This window comes from Myxocyprinus asiaticus, chromosome 16 (genome assembly GCF_019703515.2).
Source record: "Myxocyprinus asiaticus isolate MX2 ecotype Aquarium Trade chromosome 16, UBuf_Myxa_2, whole genome shotgun sequence".
Classification (NCBI taxonomy): domain Eukaryota; kingdom Metazoa; phylum Chordata; class Actinopteri; order Cypriniformes; family Catostomidae; genus Myxocyprinus; species Myxocyprinus asiaticus.
This window is the reverse complement of record NC_059359.1, coordinates 42,279,342-42,297,430: the sequence shown is the minus strand read 5'-3', so window position 1 is coordinate 42,297,430 and position 18,089 is coordinate 42,279,342. Positions and strand designations below refer to the sequence as shown.

At 38.0% G+C, this 18,089-nt stretch overlaps 1 protein-coding gene across 1 annotated transcript in view; it reads left to right on the top strand.

Annotated features, from left to right (window-relative positions):
• The first annotated feature begins 263 nt into the window (after positions 1-263).
• The window catches only part of LOC127453804 (uncharacterized), a 31,855-nt gene continuing 14,029 nt past the window's right edge, over positions 264-18,089 (top strand). Inside the window, exons 1-3 of the mRNA XM_051720498.1 lie at positions 264-397; positions 2,493-2,620; positions 2,767-3,094. Coding sequence (XP_051576458.1) covers positions 331-397; positions 2,493-2,620; positions 2,767-3,094 — 523 coding nt within the window. The 5' untranslated portion in view covers positions 264-330. The remainder of the gene's footprint in view (positions 398-2,492; positions 2,621-2,766; positions 3,095-18,089) is intronic.

Genomic DNA, 18,089 nt, shown 5'->3' with positions numbered 1-18,089 from the left:
TACAACCAAAGTGCAGTACCCGCCCCCGTAACCTAGCAACCCCGGCACCTGCTAAAAACCAATGACCAGCATACACGTCATATCATCATCATCACAAAAGGGGTGCAATATGTTTTATTAAACACGAAATAGTACACTTAAAAACCCTGACAGTGTTGAATTGTTAGGCATATTACAACCTCATGTCTTTGAGAATAGCTGAAATAAACAAAAAAAAAACAACAACTAGCTAGCAAGACACAACAGTGCTAGCTAGGTTTGGTTAGCAGTAGCTAGCTAACCTAGTCAAGATATTGCTAATCAGATGTTTCCTTGTGTTTTTGTACAGCAATGGACATTTTTGTGAAACAAAAACTCACCAACTGGAATCTTGAGTGCCTCGTTGAAAAATTTGCAGGTAACCATTCACAAACATCTTTTTCAGTTTCAATAGAATGTATATAATGTAATCCATGCCTGCTTTTACTGTTTGTTATCTTCCAGATGAGCAGATAGATGATGACAGTTTCTTGTTATTGGATGAGAACACAATTGCAGCACTCATCCCAAAAATTGGCCTCCGACTAAAATTTTTAAAACATTTCTAAGAACTAAAATTAGTAAGTTAGACATGCAATATATCTGTTTTCGTTGCCAAGCCAGCATAGCTGACTTGAAACAATTTTTTACACACTTAAGGGCAGTCCACAGCATTAACAGTGCTTCTACACATTTTGAATGCAATCTGAATGGTTGTCAAAGGACTTTTTATTATATGAGATCATACAGAAGGCACCTAGTTCAACACAATAATGACCATGACACCAGCAGCTCAGCTAGGTGTGATTCTGACCAGGCTCCCAGTTTGATATTTGAGGCACTTGATGCTCAAGAACATTCTTGTAAGGAAGTGTCTGACTTTAGTGGGGTTTGTGATTTGGATGATTTGGAAGAAGAGGATATGACAGATCGGGTAGCTCTTTTCCTGGCTAAACTGAAATCGAAGTCTTCACAGTCTTTCACTGCTGTTAATTTTACAGTGCAGGAAACATCAAGTCTGTTGTCTGATATTGTCTCCAAGCTTCAGGAAAGAACAATGTCTTTGCTTAAAGATCTTGGACAAGACAAAAGTATATAAGCACAAGAATTGAACAGTCAATTCGAGGTAGCTTCTGAGCCTTTCAAAGGCCTAGAAACTGAATATAGGCAAATGAAGTATTTTATGCAGTCTGGCAACTTCATTCAGCCAGTTGAGGAGGCTTTCCCTGGCATTTCCTATGTTCAGCACACAGATTCCAACAGTGGTACAGTTAAGCAAATTTCAGTGCGTGACACGTTTCAGCGCATTCCACTTAGACCTTTCCTAAAAAAGATACTTGAACTGCCAGGCATCATGTCTAAGGTTGTTGCATGGCAGAAGCAGTGCTCTGCAAGACTTTTGTGATGGTGAGCTCTGCAAAAACCATGCCCTGTTCTCCCATGAAGTCTCTATTCCTCTTCTTCTTTACATTGATGATGTAGAGACTGTGAATCCCCTTGGCTCAAAGACATCTGTCCACAAATTAGGATTTATGTATTTTGCTATCAAATGTTTACCGAAAGAGCTGCTTTCCAGCCTTACCTCCCTATTTTTGCTGCCAAAACCTATGGCATTAATGCCATTTTAAAGCCCATAGTCGAGGACATGAAATCATTAGAGAAAGAGGGTGTTGATATCAAAACATCATCCTTTGAGAGAACAGTAAAAGTCAGCATCTGCCAGGTTGTTGGTGATAATTTGGGGCTGAATGCAGTTCTTGGATTTACTGTAAGCTTTGCAAGCAATTATGCTTGCTGGTGGTGCCGTGTTCCAAAAGAAGTCCTTAGGGTACAGGTAAAAGAAGACCATGGCATTCTCCGAACTGCTGAGTCCAATGAGAGAGACATTGGTCTTGATAGTGTCTCAGACACTGGCCTAAAACGTGCAAGTGCCCTCAATGATCTCCACTTTTTTGATGTCAGCAAAAACATGGCGCCAGACATTATGCATGACATCTTAGAAGGTGTAGGGAGTTATGAGATGAAGCTGATTATAAACTCACTGATTGAGGAAGGACACTTCACTGTAGACAAACTAAATTACAGGATCACAAGCTTTGACTATGGCTTTAGTGATGTCCACAACAAGCCCACTTTGATTACAAAGCATTACCTGCGTAACAAAATGGGGTCATGAAGCAGACAGCAGCACAGATGTGGTGCCTTTTGAGACTGCTTCCTCTAATGGTTGGAGATCTAGTCCCAGAGTCAAATAGGTTCTGGGAGCTACTGCTTCTCCTTCTTTCCTGCATGGAATTGATTTTTTCTCCATCTCTCAGAGCACAATCTACTTGAAGTGGCAAATAGAGGAACACCATACTCTCTTTCTTGAGTTGTACCCACATCAACATCTGAAACCTAAACACCACTTCATGTTGCATTATCCAAGAGCCATAAGACAGCTTATTACGCAATTAACTTTTATCTCCTTTTAGATACCAAAGGCACCATGGCACTGAAAATTTTACCTCAGATCATTCCACCATCAGTGTACAAGATTGGTAACAAAACCTTCCGGCCAACTATTGAGGAAGCCAGAACCTCTTTCATTGATGTACAACCAGTAAGTAGAACATGTGAAAACAACACCAAAGCAGGCTCACTTATTTATTTTAAATTACAGCTGTTCATCAAGTGCACTAAACCTGTAACAATTTTTTTGGTAAGGAGTACATACACTTTAATGTTTGATGTTATTTTCTTATTTAGTCTGGAACCAACATGGTGCAGTACCTACTAAAACAGAGGGAGGAGAAGCCCTTCCCATTTGTTTTAGAACTTGGAGTTGGTGGACAGTTTTTTGTGGTGGTGAATGGGGAAGCCCTAGAAGAGCAGACTCTCCTCAAGGCAGTAGATGTTTGTTTTAAGTCCTTTTTTTGCTTTGACACCCACTTTCCAAAACAGTGTGCCCTTGCCTGGGAGTTTTTGCAGCAGGTAGTTTATGAGATGCCTGGTTCCGAAAATTCAACAATTCGCTTTTTGCGTGCCTCCATTTATGCTGCTGAGGCTAAATTGTTTATTAAACTAACTAATGCAGGTATTTTGTATCCATGTATGTATCTATTTTTATTTATTCATTTGTTTGGTGTATTGCGAATTGATTTGCTACAGTTTAGTAATTAATGTACATTCTTAATAATTAAAGCACTCCCTTGTTCCGAACATTTAATTAAACATTGTTTGAATTATTTGATGCTGGACTAAATAAATTACAATGTTAAATACAAATATTGATAGTATTTATTTAACTTGATTTTCTGTAAAATAACTATTTGCTATTATTTTGTCATCCAAATTTTTTTAATAGTTTTTTAATTTTCTGCCTGGTTCAGAATAAAATGATCATTTTTGCTGGCCATTTACTAATTAAATAAAATATTTTCATATTGTACATATATACTGTTGTTTATTTGAATTTTTGTGAAACAGGTTTTTTTAAAACATGTTTTTAAATAAGCATAACATGCTTATTACTATTTTTAGTAGTAGATTATCTAAAATAAAGAACCTTTAAAAAGTAGTCGCTTTAACCCAGCATCGTGTCAAGAAACAACCCAGCACACTGGTTAAAATAAATAACCCAGCAAGCTGAGTCAAAAATAACCCAGCGTGTGTTCTGTCCAATATTTACCCAGCACTGGGTTACCAAATAACCCAGCAATAGTTATTTTTAACCCAGCATTTTTTAGAGTGTAATATTCAGCTTTTCTTTTCTTTTTTTTTTTTTTGCCAATGTGTGAACAGCTTGTAACGCAGCTTAAAAAATGAGTCCTTCCCGGACTTCCTAGATTGCCTATTAAAGCCTGTAGACTGATTTTCATGCGAAGGGAGCGGGTCGGTTTTGCCGAGAAAATCCAAAGGATATGACGTTTATGCGCACTCCCGAGAGCCTTGCCTCAGTTCTTCTCTTCCGCTATTCAACAGCGACAAAAAACTGCAACACTAGTGTGGCAGCGGGGGCGTGATCAAGCATCTCTCCGGAGAGAGAGAAAGCGGTAAGTGCGCTTACACCTGAGCTAAATTATGTCTAACACCTGTCTCTAATTTCAGTGAGCACGGGGAGATAAAAAGAGCCACACCGCAAGTAGACGAGAGAGAGAGCCTGGGTACCAGAGATCATATTGTGAAGCCGAGAGTTTATTATTGCGAGGTTGAGAGTTTATTATTGTGAAGGAGTTTGTTTGTTTTTGAGAGTGAATTATTGAACGGAGTGAAAAACCTGAAAGAGTGTATCTGCTGCAGTGAGGAGAATAAAACACCTACCTGAACCAGGAAATCTGCTTCTCGCCTCCTCCTTTCATTGAGAAGTGTTACAACTAGGTAACATTATCTTAGAGATGGAATCCAGCAAACATCCGGCTCTTAGCACAACACCGACTCCTACACAAACTCTGAGTAAGCCAAAAAAAATTTTTATATATATATATATATATATATATATATATATATATATATATATATATCAACTGAATCCCGTCTGGATAAGTGGAAACGTGATCGTGGTCGAGCGAAAACTAGAGTGAACATCGGCAGGGCATTTGATTCCTAGAGGAACCTTCGTTCGGTTTTGGGGATCAAAACCGACCCTGAATTGGCATTCTTCTTTTTGGACAGGTAAGCTTACATAACTGCAAAATATGTGAAATATAGTGCCATAAGAATTGATCTGTGTAATTTTAGCTAAACTACAATAACACATGAAATGAATGCTAGACAATGTTCAAGATAATGCAAAAAGACCCATTCATCGTAACTTGGTTATACAGAAAATATATACATTCTATTATTATAAAACAATAGCGCATCAATATATCAAAATGTCAGTTGTGATGGAATCACATCAATACTGAATTGTGTCAACATATTTATAATGTACAGTCTATTTAATAAACAGCTACTGTCATCATCCACCAAATTAAGCTAACAGCTATTGATAAAGCTGGCTAATCGTATAAATGCAATGTATCATGTAAAGAAAAGTGATTACTTCAAACTACAGTCTTGCATAGTCAGACCTATATCCACACTTTGTTTTAGCCCTGTTCCAGCACTGGAGAGTCAAATATAATATACAGTCTCAAAGTTTGTAGTAAAACAATCATAACTGTGTAATTTTAATTACGCTACCTCATCTGTCAGCATGATGCCAGTGAATCACGTTCAGTCTCTTTGTATGTTACGTCCAGTAGTGGATTTAGGCATGGGCGAGATGTGCAGTTCCCTAGGGCGGCATCTTGCGGGGGGGGGGCACGAGGCACCCACACATTTCTGCTATTTTCTATCTTTCTGTTAATTATACTGTGTCTCATGACTTTTCTTCACTGATCATCTCAAATTGGATGGAAAATTAGCGGAGCTTGAAAGAGAACATTGCGTGGGAAAATATGATTTTGCCCGCCCGAGAGCTATCATAGTTAAACTCCTTCGATAGAAAGACGAAGAGGAAATTCAAAAGCCCTTAAATGTACAAACATGTACATCATTGATGACTTTTCAGAAGCAGTACAACAAAAAAGAAGAGAGCTTTTGCCGCAACTCCAAGAAGCTTCCCGAAAGGGAAATATAATATCTCCAGGGTTGGGAGGGTTACATTTAAAATGTAATACGTTACAAATACAGATTACTTAGTAAAAATGTATTCAGTAACTTAATCCATTTACCTCAATAAGAAAGGAATGTAATCAGATTCCTTTTTTGTTACTTTTCGTTTACCTCAAGATCGCATATGTGAATAAAGTCGAGAAAAGCAATATTTTCTCAAAGACTTTTCATCATGCCTTCTGAAGGCAAACAAACAGTATTTGAATAATGTTTTGAGTGATATAGCTATTATTATATACAGTATAAGAAAAAAGCATGAAAAACAGGGACACTGCCTCCTTAACAGGAAAACAGAATATGTTCAAATATACAACAACTCTGCAATTTTAACCAAATCAGGTGACCTGTTACAGAAAATAGTTTATTTTCTCATCAAGCAAATACAGTTAGAACAGATGCACTGAATTATGTCTTGGTTAACAAAATTTAACAGGATATACCTCAGATTCAAAAACAGTACAAAGTTAAATCCTGCCATGTATTGCAGTTAGCATGTAGATTAATTGGCACTGACCATTTATTAACTTCTGACTGCAATAGGTTGATCACAGGTTATCTTCATCGTTATCTTCATCATCATCATCATCATCATTATTATTATTATTATTATTATTATTATTATTAATAATAATAATAATGCAGTGCCTCCAGTGTCTGTCCTCTGCTTGCTCATGATCCACAGTCAAACATCACCAGTTAACGTTTATGGGTGATTCTATGTTTATGTTTAAGGAGGATTTTAATGACAAAAAAATTAATAATATAAAAAAATAAATAAAATTAAAACATTCTTGTTTTAAAGAATAGATAAAAATAGATTTAAACTTTTTTAATGTGTCTTGATTTACTTATTCCTACTTTCTATGAGTTTTCAAATGTTACATTTGCCAGTATTTCTCCCTCACCCATACTTTTGGACTTCTTAATTATATATTTACAAAAAGTATCAACATCAGATAAATTATCCATTGCATTTTCCTCTAAGAACTTAATAACATTTTCAATTCATTTGGTATTCATGTGTACAATCTGGATTTTTTTCAACAAAGAAAAAAGAAATGCTGTCCCAATTACAGCTGTCATTCCAACATGAACGCATTTCAGAGAACAATTTTAGAGTTTCAACTAAAGTTAGGATGGAAATGAGAAATCACACTAAAGTTTCGACGGTAGGCCTCCCGTGTACCGGAATATGGGCTGTTTGTTGGGGGGAGTGGTCGTTTCTCCGCTTCTATTCCTGCTACCACGAAAACGATCGACAGACCGTCGGACGGCGAAATTAGGGAACACTTATGACTAATTTTAGCTATCCTACCTAACATGATTTTCGTATGGGTCTTACCTTTAAATGCTTCTTTAAATTATATGTCGGGTCCTTGGAAAAACACTGCATTTTCACAACATGGAAAGTATAAATTGCACTGAACTGTAATGTTGTTTTAATTTTCTCCATTGAAGTGACAAGAATGTTGGAGTTTCCACAAAAATAATCATATTTCTCGAGTCATTGCGATGAAACAGCCCTTTAAATGGTTTGACCTTGTTTGCCTGGAGAGCACAGTATTGATGTGAGACAGGTGTTATTTGAGCATGCGACAGTAAGTGGTGCCAGATTCATGTGTCACGAGAGATCTCCAGCGCGCATCTGATCATATCTGTACCACTCTAAAGCAAGCAGCGGTCTTTATCATTTGATGTCAGGAGGATATTTTGTAAAATTGTAATCCTGCTAGTAATCCAAATTTTTACCAAATGTAACTGTAATCTGAACAGGTTGAGTTTTTATGTAACTGTAACGGATTACAGTTACAATTTTTTGTATCCTGATTACGTAACACCTTTACAAGTATTCCGTTACTCCCCAAGCCTGCCTATCTAAGATACTGTATGACCAGCTTATTGTGTGTATCGACTTTGCAGTCTATAGATACATCTCCCCTTTTGTTTACTTTTGGACTGCCTCAGATCTCCACTCCTTTTGATCCATGGCTTCTCAAATAGGATCTGATCATTCCTCCTATCATTTTATCACATGTAATCTTGCTAAATTTTCCAGTATTGACCCTGATATCAATTCTCAATCTAATGATGTAAATATATGTTGTCGATATTATAAGGGTACTTCTTTCAAGAATTTATTTGATAAACTGAACATACACAATACTAAATTCTTTTCATTTTTTCATTTAAACATACAGAGTTTGTCAAAGAAATATGAAACCCTCATGGAATATTTATCTATGCTCCCTTTTCAAAACTCGGTTAAATAATGTAAAGTCATCAATGTATTTCATGCCCGGTTATCGTCATATACCCTATTATAGATCTGATAGGCTCAGAGGAGGTGTTTCATTGTTTGTTGAAGATCATTTTAATTTCACTCTATGTTCTGATTTAGTAGTCCTACTTGATTCTGAAACTGAAACTTTATTTATTGAACTTAAATTCCCACAGTATTTCCTGTGGGAAATACTATCCTAGGTTGTATCTATAGGCCTCCTAATTCTAATATTACAACATTTGTCGACCATCTTGTTAATTGTCTAATTAAAATCTGCTATTTGATGGGTGACTTTAATATGGATCTTTTTCATAATAAGGCATCCCATTTTATTAATCAGATTAATGTGTTATAATTTTTCCTTTGATAAATCAACGTACTAGATTAACATCTTCCACAAAAACTCTGAATGATAATATTCTTACTAATGTGGCATCCCTGCCCATTTCCAGTGGCATACTATATACTGATATCTCTGACCATATTCCTGTTTTCACTATAATTCCTATAGCATTACCCAGTGAAAGACAGCTATGTCAAATAAGACATTTTAGGAACAGTAATATTGATACATTTACAAATTATATGTCTACATATAATTGGACAAGTGTCCTGTCTGATAAAAATGCATTAAAGGCGTATTCTATTTTCAGTGAAACAATTGCATTTGCGTTTGATCAATCATTTCCATATAAAACCAATAAAACTCTCAAAAAAGCAATTAAAAAGAAACACATGCTATATAGAGCCTACCTTACTGATCCCTCTCCATTAAATCATAATATTTACTCTGCATATCGTAGAGTTACAATATAATTTTAGGAAAACCAAACAACAGTATTTTCACAATACATTTCTAACAGTATGTAATAATATGAAAAGTGCATGGAAAATTATAAATGGTTTAATTAACAAGAGAACACCAAAATAATAATAATAATAATAATAAAATAATCTAAATATTGAATTTAAACATACTGGTGAAACCAGGTTTTTTTTCCTTTACTGAATTTAGAGTCACACCCGGTACCTAATATATTCAAATTTACAATGGCTACGATAAAGGACGTTAATGATGCTATTAGTGCACTCAAGCCCTCTGCTGCTGGACTGGATGAAGTTAAGCCAATACATTTAAATAAATGTTTTTCCTCTATTGCAAAACATTTACTTCACATCATTAATCAATCATTAACTACTGACATATTTCCTGATCAATTTAAATGGGCTAAATTTACTCTGATATATAAATCTGACGATCCATCATTTTTTTCCAATTATAGACCAATATCCATTCTTCCATGTATCTCAAAGTTCATTGAAAAAATAGTATATAACCAACTCATGTGTCACCTGCAAACATAATTTATAATATATTTACCAATGTGGTTTCTGTCAAAAGCATTCCACCTCCATGGCTCTAATTCAACTGATGGAAAAAAATTTTCAGAGCACTTGATAATAATGAAATAACTATAAGTGTTTTCATAGACCTTTCTGAAGAATTTGATACGGTCAATCTTAACATTTTATTACAGAAATTGCAACTTTATGATGTACTTAACATGGAGCTGGAATGGTTCAGAAGCTATTTTCTAACAGAAAACAGAGTGTATCATGGATTGATTCTGTTTCTGAAATGATGTACACTGAATGTGGCATTCCCCAAGGTTCAATACTGGGGCCTCTGCCTTTTTTAATCTATGTGAATGATTTATATCTGTACTCAAAGAATACATACCTTATTCTATTTGCTGATGACACCAATATTTTTTTATATGACAAAGATGGACACAAGTTAATTTCTTCCATAAATATAGAACTGTCTAATATTGATCACTGGTTTAAAGTTAACAAATTATCTCTTAACATTAAAAAAAAAGGTTCATACATGTTATTCTCATCTAGGACTAAAAATAGAACTGATAGTCTTCCACCAGTGTATATGTCTAATAATGCCATGACCTGTGTTCATTGCACTAAATTTCTTGGAATACTTGATGATAGATTTTGTTGGAGAAACCATATTTATTTGATTTCATCCAAAATAGCTAAGAATATTGGTGTTATCAGAAGAAGCCATTGTTAACTATCAAAAAATTATTTGTTTGTATTACTCTTTGATATATCCTTATTTGTCATACTGTAACATCATCTGGGCTAGCACATATAAAAGTAACCTCTCCTGTTTGTGCAGTCCATCCAGAAAGTATTCACAGCGCTTCACTTTTTCCACATTTTGTTATGCTACAGCCTTATTCCAAAATTGATTAAATTCATTATTTTCCTCAAAATTCTACAAACAATACCCCATAATGACAACATGAAAGAAGTTTGTTTGAAATCTTTGCAAATTTATTAAAAAGAAAAAAAGAAAAAAAATCACATGTACATAAGTATTCACAGCTTTTGCCATGACACTCAAAATTGAGCTCAGGTGCATCCTGTTTCCACTGATCATCCTTGAGATGTTTCTACAACTTGATTGGAGTCCACCTGTGGTAAATTCAGTTGATTGGACATGATTTGGAAAGGCACACACCTGTCTATATAAGGTCCTACAGTTAACAGTGCATGTCAGAGCACAAACCAAGCCATGAAGTCCAAGGAATTGTCTGTAGACCTCCGAGACAGGATTGTATCGAGGCACAGATCTGGGGAAGGGTACAGAAATATTTCTGCAACATTGAAGGTCCAAATGAGCACAGTGGCCTCCATCATCCGTAAATGGAAGAAGTTTGGAACCACCAGGACTCTTCCTAGAGCTGGCCACCAGGCCAAACTGAGCGATCGGGGGAGAAGGGCCTTAGTCAGGGAGGTGACCAAGAACCCGATGGTCACTCTGACAGAGCTCCAGCATTTCTCTGTGGAGAGAGGAGAACCTTCCAGAAGAACAACCATCTCTGCAGCACTCCACCAATGAGGCCTGATGGTAGAGTGGCCAGACGGAAGCCACTCCTCAGTAAAAGGCACATGACAGCCCACCTGGAGTTTGCCAAAAGGCACCTGAAGGACTCTCAGACCATGAGAAACAAAGATTGAACTCTTTGGCCTGAATGGCAAGCGTCATGTCTGGAGGAATCCAGGCACCGCTCATCACCTGGCCAATGCCATCCCTACAGTGAAGCATGGTGGTGGCAGCATCATGCTGTGGGGATGTTTTTCAGCGGCAGGAACTGGGAGACTAGTCAGGATCGAGGGAAAGATGAATGCAGCAATGTACAGAGACATCCTTGATGAAAACCTGCTCCAGAGCACTCTGGACCTCAGACTGGGGTGAAGGTTCATCTTCCAACAGGACAACGACCCTAAGCACACAGCCAAGATAACAAAGGAGTGGCTCCGGGACAACTCTGTGAATGTCCTTGAGTGGCCCAGCCAGAGACCAGACTTGAACCCGATTGAACATCTCTGGAGAGATCTGAAAATGGCTGTGCACCGACGCTCCCCATCCAACCTGATGGACCTTGAGAGGTCCTGCAAAGAAGAATGGGTGAAACTGCCCAAAAATAGGTGTGCCAAGCTTGTAGCATCATACTCAAAAATACTTGAGGCTGTAATTGGTGCCAAAGTTGCTTCAACAAAGTATTGAGCAAAGGCTGTGAATACTTATGTACATGTGATTTTTTTGTAATTTTTTTTTAATTTTTTTATAAATTTGCAAAGATTTCAAACAAACTTCTTTCACGTTGTCATTATGGGGTATTGTTTGTAGAAATTAATCACCTTCAAGTGTCAATTTATTTTTTTCTTTCAAAAACAATCTTTTACCAATCTCCTTTAAAATTATTCTTCAGTTCAACTCACATCATCACCACACAAGATCTTTAGAAAACCTTCATTCTGTTTTTTTCAGGACATCTCTTGTTCAATTTGCAATTTCATATAGGGGGTCGTCTCTTTGGAACTGTCTGCCTCTGTATTTAAAGAATTGCAAATCGCCATTTGTTTTTAAAAAAATACCTAAAATGTTTCTTGTTGCACAATAACTCTTCTTCAATATCAAAGCTAATTTCTTTGTCTGATTGGTATGATTGTATTTCTTTATTCTTTTTATTTTCTTATATGTTTTTGTCTTTTATTGTTGCTTAATTTCTTTATAAAATAAAGAAACTGAATGATTTCATTCAGACTTTGATTTGTGGGAAAGTACTTTGTATAAGCCCTTTTGGGATTTATTTATTTTTTTTTTTTTTTTTACTTTCCCAGCACTAATATTGTTTTGCATATGTATTTTTTTTAAATCTGCTCCTGTTTCATTATTTGTGTGCAAATGGGAAAAAAAACTGTAGTGCACAAACAGCCCCATTTTCCTGAGAATGGCCTTTATATAGTTCAGACAAGACTCTAATATCAAATATCAAATGATAAAATTTGGTTTCTGGGTAAAATAAAACATCTCCTGGCTGAGACCCACAGAAACTCTTATCTAGTTTAACAAGTAGAATTGTGGCCTAAACAATATCAACAGCTCACTCTTTTATTCAAAAATGAGTTGTTCCACCCCAAACAAAATCTTCCCTGTCTCTACACACCACATAGCACATCTTTCCACAGTCCTGTACGGAAAACAAAAACACCCTTTTACTCATCCTTACAGCTCTGATATGCTGCTTAACAAGCTGGATGGAACACCTCCGGCTTGACTATGCAAGCATTCACCCTGAAATCCCTGACTGCACCTCTCATGTATCTCATGTATGTTAGCTGTTTGATTCACAGTACTGGTTTACACTCAGGGCTGTGGAGTAACTGAATAAATGTGATGGCATTATGTATTATAAAATACAAAATATAAGTAACTGTATTCCACTACAGTTACAATTTAAATAATTGGTAATTAGAATACAGTTACATTCAAAACGTATTTTGATTACTGAAGAGATTACTTTGCATTTTATTGTCATTTGTTTCATTTAATATTTAGTCCTTTCAGATGGAAAACATTTATACATATAAATGGTACGATCCAAAGTGCATTTGAACAGCGGTGAAACACTTTCTTATGATGTGTTACATTTGTACGAGCAGACAGAGAAGTAAGTTTGAAGTAAGTTTGGAGCACAAGAAATAGAAATAAACCTTGTGTAAATTGTCGGCTTTACACTTAGCTAAAATGTTATTTCTAGCCATTTTACATGCACATGTTACCAGACACAATCATATTTTTTTATCAAGAACATTCACGTTGGATCATAATTTCTTCTTTTCTAGTAAGACCTTTGATATTAGGGCAAAAATCATATTATTGATAATTTTTGTATTGTTTTCCTGTAAAAATATCAAAAAATCCTTAAAACAAGATCAGTTTGATTGATCTTGTTTTAGAAACAACACTACATAAGATATTTAGGTTTTTCAGAGAATGTATTTTTAACATGTGTATTTTGTCTTACTGTACTGGCAGAGTTTTTATAGTCAAAACAAGTGAAAAAATCTACCAGTGCTGAAGAAGTAATCCAAAGTAATTAGAATACATTACTGACCTTGAGTAATCTAACGGAATACGTTACAAATTACATTTTACAGCATGTATTCTGTAATCTGTAGTGGAATACATTTCAAAAGTAACCCTCCCGACCCTGCTTACACTGATGTAACTCTTTAGCCGGGGTATCTGGCTGTTTTTTAGGACAGGCAGATATACTGGAGGGGGGATCCTTCTCCAGTCTTTCGCCTCTAAATATGGGAAAATATCTTAATTTTGGTCAAAATATCAGTTATCAGATCACATTATTATTTTTACATAGCACATTGTATGTATTGCGGTATGTATTTTCCTGAAAAAGTGCTACAACAATGACTTTTATTCACTTTCACAAAAATCACAAGTAAAAGACAGGTTCTACTTCCTTTCATTCCGAACCGCCAGAGTGGTATCCTAACTTATCTAGAGGAGTCTTTCCCTGGTGCTCATATCTTTGCCGAGTATAAATATCAAAGTCGTCACTCCCGTGACCATGACGCTCATGGCATTACGTCATGTCCGTTCTCTTTCCAGTTCTCTTCTTTGAGGAAAATGTTCCCGAGGGTGAAGTTACACAGCTTGATCTATAAATAACTTGGGACGCTCGTTTTTGTTGTTGTTTTTTCATTGTTTTTTGGCCGCTGTTAAATGGCTGGAAGGTAAGCAGTATTAAGCGACTGCTGCGTCACCTTACTTTGTTTATATTTCAGTTATTGTCATATTCTGTCATGTTGGCAAGCAGCGTTGGCACAGCTGGTCATCAAATAATTTTGTAGAGATATAGTGATTAAGCTGATTAGCTATTTTGATTTGCAGCATTGAATTTATTATTATTTTTTTTTTTCAATTTCTCTGTTCAATGGCGAGCTGCAAGTTGTGTGACTCACCTATGGAATTAGATGACAGCCATGATTGTTTTCTGTCTTGTTTGGGACCTGAGCACCTTAAGCAGGCCATTTCAGATCCTTGTCCTAGCTGTAGTTTTATGCCATTAGCAATTCGTGAAGCCCGCCTTGCATGTTGGAATGCTGAATCAGGTTATCTATTCCCGCCATGGGTGCAAACTCTTCAGAACGTGGAGTTAAAAGGGTGGCGGTGGCAGTCGATCCACCTCCGAAGAAAAAAGGCAAAAACCCCCTCTGCGTTGGAGCGCAGGGTGGATCAGCTAGCTGAAGGTATGGGCCAGATTCAGGCTCTGTTGGCTTCTATGAAGCAGCATAATGAAGGGCACCATTTAACAGAACCTACTACAGTTGCTCCTTGCATGGAGAAAATTTTTGATGTGGTTTCGATGTCTGCATCAGACTCCTTTTTTGATGAACAACCCGTCATGACGGAGAGAGTTGTAAGCCCAGTATCACTGCATTCAAGCAGTGCACAGAGTTCAGATCGCAATGGTGAGCCAATATCAGCAGCAAATTCTTTGCGTGCTAAATTAAAAGTGACTCAACCTTGATGCTCCACCTATTGAAACTAATCAGGCTCCTAACCTGTTTTGCTGTGCTTCTGGTCATGTTAATGATTTAGTTGTCCCACAGTGTGGTGACTTCATTAAATAATTATCATTTGGTTTCAAGAGTGCGTTGAACATGCGGACTGATAAGGTAACGTGCATGCTGTCTAGTATGGCAGATGCAGAGTCAGTTGGGTTGGATTCAATGCCACCAGTAGAAATTGTAGTGCCGTCACTTGCTGTGCAGGCTGCGTTCTATGCCGAGCTGTCCACAGCCAGAATATAAACGGACTGATACACTTGTGCGTAAGACTTACAGTGCTGTAGCGAATGTCAGATGCATCTCTAATACATTGGCACAGTTACTGTTGGCACTCAATGCTTCACTACCTTCATATGACGATTCAGGATGTGCCGAAATATTACAAGCTTCACTCCAAGCAGTTGGAGCAGCTGCATCAGAATGTGGTAGGTTTCTGGGTCTTCTGACACAGCTGAGAAAGCAGGTGTGGCTAGCCCAGACTCCATTGCTAGAATCTGGTAAGAACATTTTGCACCAACTTCCCCTTGTTCCGGGACAGGTGTTTGGTGCAAAGGCTCAGGAAGTATTATACAGATGTCTGAAATGTGTTCGAAGCATTTAAGGCAGCAAAATACCTTCAGGCATCTAGCGCAGTATATTCAGTATTCCCACAGAGGCCCTTAACCTCATCATCAACAATGTAGTACTGGCTTTGTGCAGGGCAGAATGCAGGAGGTGTTGGCACCACCGCGCCAATCCAGAGCAGCTTCGCAATTGAATGCTTCATCAAGGCGCAATTTCATATCTAGGGCGCAGTCTACTACCAGTGCTGGGGCTCCTCAGTGTCATACCTGAGGGTACATGGTCGGTGGTGGGCTGTTTCCTTCCTCAGCACTTGGAGTGCTGGGATGCAATAACATTAGACACATGGCTGTTAAACACCCTGTCAAAAGGATACAAATTGCAGTTTTGCCATCAACCACCTCCAAATACCGGGGTTCACCCTACAACAGTGCGGAATCCGAAGCATCTGATTGCATTGGGAGCAGAAATAGAGTCATTGCTACAAAAACAGGCCATAGAAATTGTGCATGGCCCAAACCAGTTAAACTGATTTTTCTCCAGGTACTTCCTGGTTCCAAAAAAGGATGGGGGGATTCATCCTATTCTGGATTTAAGAGACCTCAACGTCTTTCTGAAACATCTACCATTTCACATGCTACGAATAGCAGACGTTATACGTGCAGTGAACAGAAATGCCCGATGTGGTTTTCAGACAAGGACGAGCCAGAGGTTCTTTGCCAGGATGCGTTGGCACACAGCTGGTCAAATGGTCGCTTGTATCCATTTCCACCCCTGCCATTACTATGGATGACATTGCGATGAATCCAGGAGACAAGGCAACCCGTTCTGTTAATAGCCCCATTCTGGCCGAACAGGCCATGGTTTCACCTATTGTTGCTTTTACTGACAGGCAGGCCATGCCCACTGCCAATAAGACCAGATTTATTATCTCAGGTGGATGGGACGTTGTGACACAACAGGCCTCACACACTGAAGTTGTGGGTTTGGCCCCTAGGGGCAACCCAATTATATTGGAATGTTCACATGGGGTCGAGCACACGCACCTGAATGCACATGCACCTTCTACACGTTGGGCGTATGCAGACAAATGGAGAGCTTTTTCTCAGTGGTGTGCAAAAGGGGAAATTGACCCTTATGCTTGCACTAGAAGTAACATCTTGGACTTTCTGCAGAGCCTCTTAGAGCATAGTCCGTATTGCTCCATAATTAAGGTGTATGTGGCAGCATTGTCCGCACACAGAGGAACAGTTCAATAGGCATGCATAATTTAACTAGAATGTTTATTAAAGGTGTTAGCCGACTCCGACCCAGTCTTAAGGCTTTGGTTCCACAGTGGGATCTGAATTTGGTTTTGAGTATCCTCTCCTGCTCACCATTTGAGCCATTAACCAATGTAGGTATTAAGTGGCTTTCCTTCAAGTCAGCTTTTTTGCTGGCCATAGCCACTGCATGGCGTGTTAGTGAATTGCATGCGTTGTCAGTCAGCCCGCAGTGTTTACGCTGGGGACTTGAGTGTAAACAGGTAACACTGTGGCATTTCTTCTCAAGGTATTGTCACCACAATACATGAACAAGCCCATTATTTTATCTGCTTTTACAGATGAATACAGGTCAGTCCTGTGTCCAGTCAGGGCTCTTCGGCAGTATGTGGAAGTGACAGCAGCCTGGCGGGTCACTGATCAGCTGTTTGTGTGTTATGGTGATCACAGAAAGGGTTCGGTTGTGTCTAAGGATAGATTATCTCATTGGGTGACAGAGGTAATCATACATGCTTATTGTAATGCAGGTCATGAAGTCCCGGCCTTTGTGAAATGCCATTCAGTATGTGCAGTTGCCACTTTCTGGGCAGCCCTGAATGGTGTGCAGCTATCTGACATCTGTGATGCAGCAACATGGAAGACTCTATTTACTTTTGCCAGACTTTACAGGCTTAATGTGGCTACAATGCCTCCAGTGTGTTCTGTGATGGTTACAAAAGATTCTCAACTTGAATAAAGGTTAATTCAGCATTGACAAAGTGTCTGTTGTATATGTTACTCAGAAACATTGGAGTATAAATCACAAATGATCCTTTTAAACTGTTGTTTCAAATGTACCTGATGGGCAGTGGAACCCTCGTGACTGCTTTGGTATTATCTCCACTAGATAAGTTAGGATACTGCTTTGGTGGTCCGGAATGTAAGGAAGTAGAACTGGGGGTTACGTAAGTAACCATGGTTCTACGACTAAATGGAGGACCGCCAGACTTCTGGTCACTCGGGTAGACGAGAATGGCCAGAGAACGGACATGACGTAATGACATGCCTTTATAGGCTGTCTGCCTGAGCGTCATGGTCACGGGGGTGACGACTTTGATATTTATACTTGGCAAAGATACGAGCACCAGGGAAAGACTCCACTAGATAAGTTAGGATACCACGGTTACATACGTAACCCCCAGTTATCAGTTCAAAAACACTTATTTTTCACCAAATTGTGCAGAAGCTCAACTGATAGAGTGTTGCTTTTGCAAAGGAGTACCATGTACGAGTCCTAAAGAGTGTGCGAGTCGACACTGGAGCCGAAAGTATCATAGAAGCACCACAAAATGATGCAGTTGCTTCACCAATTACATTTTTTATCT